At 44.1% G+C, this 8,533-nt stretch overlaps 1 protein-coding gene across 3 annotated transcripts in view; it reads left to right on the top strand.

Annotated features, from left to right (window-relative positions):
• Window positions 1–8,533, top strand: part of immp2l (inner mitochondrial membrane peptidase subunit 2) — a 199,879-nt gene that overhangs the window by 157,181 nt on the left and 34,165 nt on the right. For all 3 annotated transcript variants that reach the window (XM_085280974.1, XM_085280976.1, XM_085280977.1), the window contains one exon: window positions 5,396–5,461. In XM_085280974.1, coding sequence (XP_085137100.1) covers window positions 5,396–5,461 — 66 coding nt within the window. The remainder of the gene's footprint in view (window positions 1–5,395; window positions 5,462–8,533) is intronic.

Below are 8,533 nucleotides of genomic sequence, written 5' to 3'. Positions count from 1 at the left end.
TAAAAAGGACATGGACACAGCTTCTGGGTCTGCAAGGTGAAGCTAATGAAAGTGTCTTAAACAGACAGGCTTTCTAGTGACCAGCAGGGGGCGACTCGTGTGTTTCAGGAGGACGGCATGTTGTATAGAAGTGTAGAGGAAAATGAGCCTACTGCTGTTTTGATCTCTGACCTCAGTTAACACAGCTCATGAGTTTATGGTCTCAGTTACTGAATACAACATGATTATTTTATTATTTTCAATATTAGAGCTAAAAAAAGACGAAGTTTTGGTTTTGTCAGATCCACCGCTCGCTTCAAAACACAAAGATGACGTTTGGGCTTCAAGCTCGTGCTTCTGTAACCAACATGTGACATCACAGTGGCTGTGTCCATCTTTAGTTACAGTCTGTGTGTGAACAGGTTAGTGGGAGGCGCCTTTGTCCTCTAAGGTAAAATGAAAGTGCAGTGAACTGCTGCCTGCACGCTGTTCATCACCGCCACATGTTCACTGCCTCAGTTTAGCTGAAGATAAACACACAATCCAGGAGACGCTGTTAATAAGACTTAAATCAGAGGAAAGAGATCTTTCATACATTACAATAATCGTGTTCATTCAGCGCTGCTGTCCTGAGGGTTTGCCCCGCCTCACTGCTTTGGGACTGTTGGTGGAACATAAATGGGCAGCGGTGTGTCCTGATGAGTCGGTGGTCCGAACAGCAAACTTCAGCATCTGTGGCTCGATTTCCTGTTTGATGTCAGCTCCATGATGAGCGATTAATAAAAAAAATTTAGCTTTTAGTTTGTTGTTTTTTGATGATCAGATAAAGAATCACTCATTCTTCCACGTTAGATGCTGTTGATTAAAGGAAAGCTGAAATGTGCAGCGTGTTTGAATCCAGTGTGATCTGATTCGTCTCTACAGCTGTAACGAGCCAGAGTAACAGCTGAGTTTGGGTAGTTTGGTTTGTAGTGTTGCAGCTGGTTGAGTAAGGCAGTGAATCAGAGATCGATTCCTGTCAGAGCTTCATCACATAAAAGAGACAAAAGAGAAAAAACAGCAGAGATTATTCAAGCCTGATAACCCGACTTATCCCAGCAGGGTCTCGCAGTGATTCAGAGAGCTGCTTATCTTCTCAGGAGTGTTCGGCTTTCTGTGTTTTCACGAGTCGCCATAAATGTTCAGCGGGGTCAGGGGTCACCGCTGTATCTCTGTGCTGCTGTACAGTCACTGAGCTCTGCCTGGTGTTTATCAGCACTGTCTGTGAACTACTGTCTGTGTCTTAGCTGAGGCTGTGCAGGACTTGTTGACCATCAACACGCTTGGTTAAGCTTGGTTAAGCTTGGTTAAGAAACTGGTTGGCTACCAGTTGGTAACCACCTGAGACCACCAGTCTTTGGGGAAAATGAGCATTCCCAGACCAGTTGCTGGGTGGTTGCTGGCAGTTGCTGTGAAATCAATTGCTAATCACCAGCCATGCAGGCCTAAAGACCAGTCAGTGATGCCATAGTAACCACCAGTTACCAGGGCAAAACTAGTTGGTGAGTGGTTGCAGAAAGTTTCTTACTTTTGCTACGTGAGATTGGTTGCAAAGAGTAAAAGCTGTGCTTTTAGTGAGCTGGTTTCAGCAGAAAGGCACAACTTTTATTCCATTCCCAGTTTGCATCGCACTCTTTGGCTTCACATCTACTTGGCAAGTAATTTGTGTTCAGACAAGTCTTCAATGCAAAGTACTGGTAACCACGGCAATCTGCTAGAAACCAAAGCCAGCACAACGAGGTTTTCTATGCAGCAACTGGTTTATCCAGCAACCAGTCGCCATGCCGTCAGGAAATAGACATTTTTACTTAGCAACAGGAGGTTAGAGTTCTTCATATTGGTTCAAAAATAAAATAAAATTTTATTTTTAAAGCAAGGATCTGGGAATATTGTTTCAACATAAGATAAAATAACCTGTGTCATCGGTGTCAGCCCACCTCTGGATGAACTCTGTTGCCCCCACAGTTCACGTTCAATCGGAGCTGGAGATGGAACATGAACATGAGATTAATGTTTCCTGCTTTTCAACACTGCCACTTCTTTTGTTGGGGGGGTCAGGCAGAGGTTACTTGCAAAGTCGTGATGACCATCACAAAAGATCGGACTGGATGACGGCACCGCCTCTGTGAGGGGAAGCTGTAGCAGCAGCAGTAGTTTGATGTATAAAGTAAACTATGCAGTAGACTGGCCTATAACCACAGAGCGATGTGTGACCACGCTCTGCACAGGCGTGTGGACGTTAACCTGCCGCTGCGAGCCATGCTCTGACCACGCTCTGCATGTCGTCACCTATTTACCTCCACATTTGCTCTTGTTTCCCCTCAAAGAAGTGGTTCAGAGACCTAACTGTATTTCTGGCTACTCCTGCTGTTAAACTGGGTCTTTTTATTTAGTAAATTTTTATCTGTAAAAGAAGCTGTTTCTCTCTCAGTGGTCAGTGGTTGATGTATTGATCTTCTGGTGGTGTGATCACTTTGAATCAGACAGACTAGTTTCCTAGTCCTATTTTTATCATCTACTTTCTACAAAATGTTTTAGAGCTCCATACATGATTCACTCAGAAGTATTCATTCAGTGCAGCCACGATCTGACTCTGAGAAAGCTCTGCTCAGAATAACAACCGGGCTTCTCATTCTGAGTACTGATCCCATCCTCCCATCCATCCATCCACCCATCCATCCATCCATCCATCCTCCCATCCTCCCATCCTCCCATCCATCCATCCATCCATCCATCCATCCATCCATCCTCCCATCCATCCTCCCATCCTCCAATCCATCCATCCATCCATCCTCCAATCCATCCATCCATCCATCCTCCCATCCTCCCATCCATCCATCCATCCATCCATCCATCCATCCATCCATCCTCCCATCCATCCATAGTCCCATCCATCCATCCTCCCATCCTCCCATCCATCCATCCATCCATCCATCCATCCTCCCATCCATCCATCCATCCATCCATCCTCCCATCCTCCCATCCATCCATCCATCCATCCATCCATCCATCCTCCCATCCTCCCATCCATCCATCCATCCTCCCATCCATCCATCCATCCATCCATCCTCCCATCCATCCTCCCATCCATCCATCCTCCCATCATCCATCCATCCTCCCATCATCCATCCATCCATCCATCCTCCCATCCATCCATCCTCCCATCATCCATCCATCCATCCTCCCATCCATCCATCCATCCATCCATCCATCCTCCCATCCATCCACCCATCCATCCTCCCACCCATCATCCATCCATCCATCCATCCATCCATCCTCCCATCCATCCATCCATCCATCCATCCATCCATCCATCCTCCCATCATCCATCCATCCTCCCATCATCCATCCATCCTCCCATCATCCATCCATCCTCCCATCATCCATCCATCCATCCTCCCATCATCCATCCATCCATCCTCCCATCATCCATCCATCCATCCTCCCATCCATCCATCCTCCCATCCATCCTCCCTCCCATCATCCATCCATCCATCCATCCTCCCATCCATCCATCCATCCTCCCATCCATCCACCCATCCACCCATCCAAGCTCCTCCCAAATAACTGAATTTCTAACCATCTCTACAGAAGAGGCCAGCCACTCTTTGGAGGAAGCTCATTTCCGCCGACTGTATCTGTGATCCATCTAAGCTGCTTTCTCAGAGAGATGTATTGGACCTCAGCACAATGACACCTGCTGGTCTGAGTCTGGTCTTTTAGCTTAAAATGTTTTTGTGAACAAGTTCTTATGATATGGTAAAATAGAGAATTTTTATGATAAATCGATGAGATTGGGGAGTGGATCCTGCTAAACCAATCATTTGACATATTGCTTCATAGAAATGATACGACCTCCATACATGTCCAAAATGTTAGCATGTTTGCTGCCACGTCAAAATAAGTTGGTGAAATTGAGATTCTGAGGTTTTGTGCATGATTCTGGTTTAACACCATGGATGTTGTCACGGCGAGTGAGAAGAGCCGTGTAGAAAAGGAAAAGGAGGATCCACACGCAGGCAGTCGTGAAGGTGTAAAAGGTGATTTATTGGACACAAAAGGAGAGGCAAACGGCAACACGGAGAACTAAACTATACTGGGAAACAACTAAAACTACAAAGCACAAACCTGAATGAGAATGAGCAGAGGAGAATGATGATGGACAGCAGGGAGAACACACGGGTGAGACATGGTAGATACACAGACGGACCAGCAACTACAATAACGGAGGACATGACTTAAATACACCCAGAGAAACACAGGGGAATTACACACAGGTGGTGGACACAGCTGGGAATGATCAACAAGACGAGACAGAGGTAAAATTGAACACACTCACATGAGACCCAGACCTTCACAATAAAACAGGAAATGAGAACACCACACCAAGACGCAGACCTGACACTGAGAGACAGACAGAATGACACATGGAACCTGAACTAAACTAAACGTGAGATACAACAGAGAACAAATCCTTAAACATGAAACTCAAATAATAATCATAATCATCATCATAAACACCACAAGAGAACAAGAAAACAATCCCTGATGCAAACTAAAACCAAAACATAATAAACTCAAAATACTGGGTCCAACGGACCCAGAACCGTGACAGATGTGGGCACTGGGAAGGTGCCTCCTCTTCAGAGACTGAATGTGTCCTCTGTTTCCCGACAGAATTAACATCACCACCTCTGCGGCTGATTTTTCTGTTTCATGTTGGTGACTTTGTACCAGAAGTCTCTAAATACGTTCTTGATCAAATGCTTTTTAAAACATCAAACAAAGACACGTGTGTTTAATTACTCACCTGCCATAACCTAAATCAGCGGTCCCCAACCCCCGGGCCTCGGACCGGTACCAGTCTGTGAGTCGTTTGGTACCGGGCCGCGAGAGTTGAGGCTCAGGTGTGAAATTTTTGGTTTTCAGGGTTTTTATCGGTTTCTAGCGTTATTTTATTATCGTTTTTATCATTAACTCGGATTGCATCCATCCTTCGCCCCCAGGCACCTCCTCCAGCTCAACCAGGATGGGATTTTAGACACTTTGTGTAAAGTTGAGACAGGTGGCATGTCTCACAAAGTGGCATCATTTCAAGCCCTGGGGTGATAGCTTTCCTGGTTTTCCAGATTTACTTAAATTTTGACAGATTTGCAACTCAGATCTTTAGTCACACCCGCGTGCACTTTTTGAACAAATCATAAAATAACATATATGATGACGTCAGGTAAAAAGATGCTGCAGCCTCAGACTTGATCTGAACAGAGCTGTTTCCACAGTTTACTACAACACGCTTGTAAGATTTTAATGTGGCTGTTTTCCTGTTTGGGTTTTATGCTTATTGCCTTTAATGTATTTATATTTATTGCTCCCTCAGGTCCCCGAGGAATCCAAAGCAGAAGATCATCAAACGGGTCATTGGCCTGGAGGGAGACTTCATCAGGTAGGAAGAAGCTTCTTTTTTCTTTGCTGAAAATCCAACCGAGGCGTCGCAATTACAGCAGCAGCTACAGCGTTTCACATCAGATCTGTGCTGCGAGGGAGCGAACGTGTCGCCGCATCGTGCTGCAGTCGAGACATTCGCTTCACCAGACGAACTTCTAATCAGAGCAGCTGGCATCACCTCATGGTGAAAATAAATCACTAGCGTGTTCTCACGTGAGCACAAACTCTTCACTACATTTAGAAACAGACTTTTGTTGTCACCATATTTTTAGTCTTTATGATGACGGGACACGTCCTTCCTGCCAGTCTGAGACTCTCAGACTCTGATTATCTGCAGGTGGTCTACGCGTTGTAATTAAACGGACGTAACAGTAACGTTCCTCTATTTGAATAACTGTCACCTTTAGGTGTGTCTCTCTTTATGTGGGACTGCATAACATTTTAATGTCTTATCCTTCTGTCACACACACTGAGACAGTATCCCGTATTTCGATCGGCTCTTGTTTACAAAATAGTCTAATTAAAAAAGGTATTTAATCAGAGAGTGAAACATCTTTTTGCTAATCACTTTAACTCAGTGGAAAAACAGCATGCAGTGAAGGAGCAGAAGCCGTATCTTTACTGCCAGACACCCATCTGTTAGCCCACGGACAAAGCTGCTGAGAGTGAACTTCTTTGGGGAGGAGCAGGAGTGGACGCTGGGATGTCCAGCTGTGGCGAGGCCCACACAAAGCTTAAAGATACAGAGCATGCTCCTGCAAGGTAACCGCCGGAGATGGCAGGAGGCCCAGATAACAAACACAGGGCATAACCTAAAACTGGGAAGATCCACATGGGAGTCACAGGGTTGATACCTAAGGTAGACTAGGTCACTGATAGATAGAAAACAGTCCACTAACCAGTAATAAACAGGCTTCCTCCGTAGTGTCCAAGTGAAGTGTCTCTAAATGGTCCAGATAAAGGTAACAAAAACACCATGAAAGATAAAAGAATAATTATCAAAAAAAGAACAAAATCCTTCTGACCAGCCAATGATGGCACCTCCCCTTCTCCGAAACACCATGTACCCCCCAGTGTGCCACCCCCAGAGGACCCGTCTTTTATTTCTGTTCATATTTTCATTTTCATTCATTCATTTCTTTTCTCTCTTTCCCTCCTCCTCCTCCTTCCTCTCAGTATTATTTTAGTTATTCTCAGTGTTAGTAGAAGTAGTTCAATTCAATTCAGTTTATTTACACAGCGCCAAATCACAACAGCAGTCGCCTCAAGGTGCTTTATATTGTGAGGTAGATCCTACAATAATACATACAGAGAAAAACCCAACAATCATATGACCCCCTATGAGCAGCACTTTGGCGACAGTGGGAAGGAAAAACTCCCTTTTAACAGGAAGAAACCTCCGGCAGAACCAGGCTCAGGGAGGGGCGGGGCCATCTGCTGTGATTGGTTGGGGTGAGAGAAGGAAGACAGAAGGAAGAAGCACCCTCACAAGTGTACGGTGTGAGGCTGGCCCATAGCGTGCCTCACCTCTTGTCTTATGAGAGCTGGGATAGGCTTGGATAAGCTCTTAAGAAAGTGGAAGTAAAAGGAAAGACAACAACATGAGGGTTGGTCCTTCAAAATAAAACAGGAAGTAAATCAAAGTTGGAGAACACAGGAGGCAAAAGAATAAATAAAATCCAAGAATGTGTGTTTAACCACACAAAGGACGAGTAAAGACCAAGGAAAATGGAAACAGAAGCAGATAACAGACAAACCATCACAAAGAGAGGTCGGCGATCCTGATCTGATCACCTTGGTGTTGGAGGAACTAACTTTTCCATCATCTGCTAACACAGCTGAAACTGTAAGACCACACTTTAAGAAAAAAGGTTTAAAATGCGTGTCGCGTGCTTCATGTGTTCCTGCCATAACATCAGAGTTGCATTCATTTCTCAGAAATTAAAAACAGCTGTGGGGAATCACAGGAGGTGGAAATTTTAATTATTTTTGCAGTTTTCACCGACTTTTCCCTGATAACTCCTAGTTTAATGAAAAATGTAGGCAGACGCGAACTTGCCATTAATTTCATAACCGCTTCATTCTCATCTCTTTTCGTCGCCTCCAACTGAATAATGAAAACAAGCGAAATAAACGAATGTGCCAGCGTTCGTCAGATTCAGCCCAACTTAACGAGTCAGGGGTTACTGAGTGACATTTACAACAACTGAATGTGTCGCAATAACTCACAGAAAACATGGAAAAGTGTCTGAAAAGCTCTTATGAGTGGTATAAATCAGCACACGACTACGCCCCTTAAAACATGACTTTTTCCTGCTTTTTGTGATGATTAAAAGTGAAATAATACAGAGAGACATTTAAGCCATAAATTAAATTATTTATGTTTGCAGTCAAAGACTTTCTTCTAATTCTGTGATGTTTTTGCACATATATTTACCTCCACAGGAACGGTTTTCTATATTTCAACATAAATCACCTCAAACTAAAAAGTTGTGAATTTCATATTGATGATAAAAGTCTTGCAAGGTGCTTTATGTAATATTTGAGACACTCCAACATGAGGAAGAACTGGGTCCGGCTCAAGCAAGGGCAGAAGGACGCGAAATAAGGAACCTCGACTGGAGTTTGGGGGGAAAGAGAGGAAGGAGGAGCATGGAGAGACCACAAAGAACAAACACGATGCAAGATGGCAATAACATACAGTCTGTTTGTGATAGTACAACAATTAATGGATATTGTTCACCAAAAATTGCAAGTCTGTTGCCATCTGTGGAAAATCTATTATTGTCTACATCAGAAAGGCACAGTAAAAATTCAGAATCGAGCCAGAACATCATAGATCGTAGCTTTGAAACTCAAACTCAGAACTTCCTCCACAAATCATCATGTCGTAGCTGCAGAATCGGATTTAACTGAAATATGATATAGATGCTCAGCAACATTGCTGTTAGATAGCAACATAACCATACCATACTGGAATACAACCAGTTGCCAATAGCTGGATCGAGTTCCACAGACTGACTCAGATTGATTGCAACCTGCTGGAAATCTGAGTTTATGAGTTAGACAG

This window comes from Mchenga conophoros, linkage group LG7 (genome assembly GCF_057382185.1).
Source record: "Mchenga conophoros isolate Kocher_MC1m ecotype Shallow Benthic linkage group LG7, M_conophoros_male_GT1.1, whole genome shotgun sequence".
NCBI classification, from domain to species: domain Eukaryota; kingdom Metazoa; phylum Chordata; class Actinopteri; order Cichliformes; family Cichlidae; genus Mchenga; species Mchenga conophoros.
The sequence above is the reverse complement of the archived record's forward strand: the minus strand, read 5'-3'. Positions and strand labels throughout refer to the sequence as shown.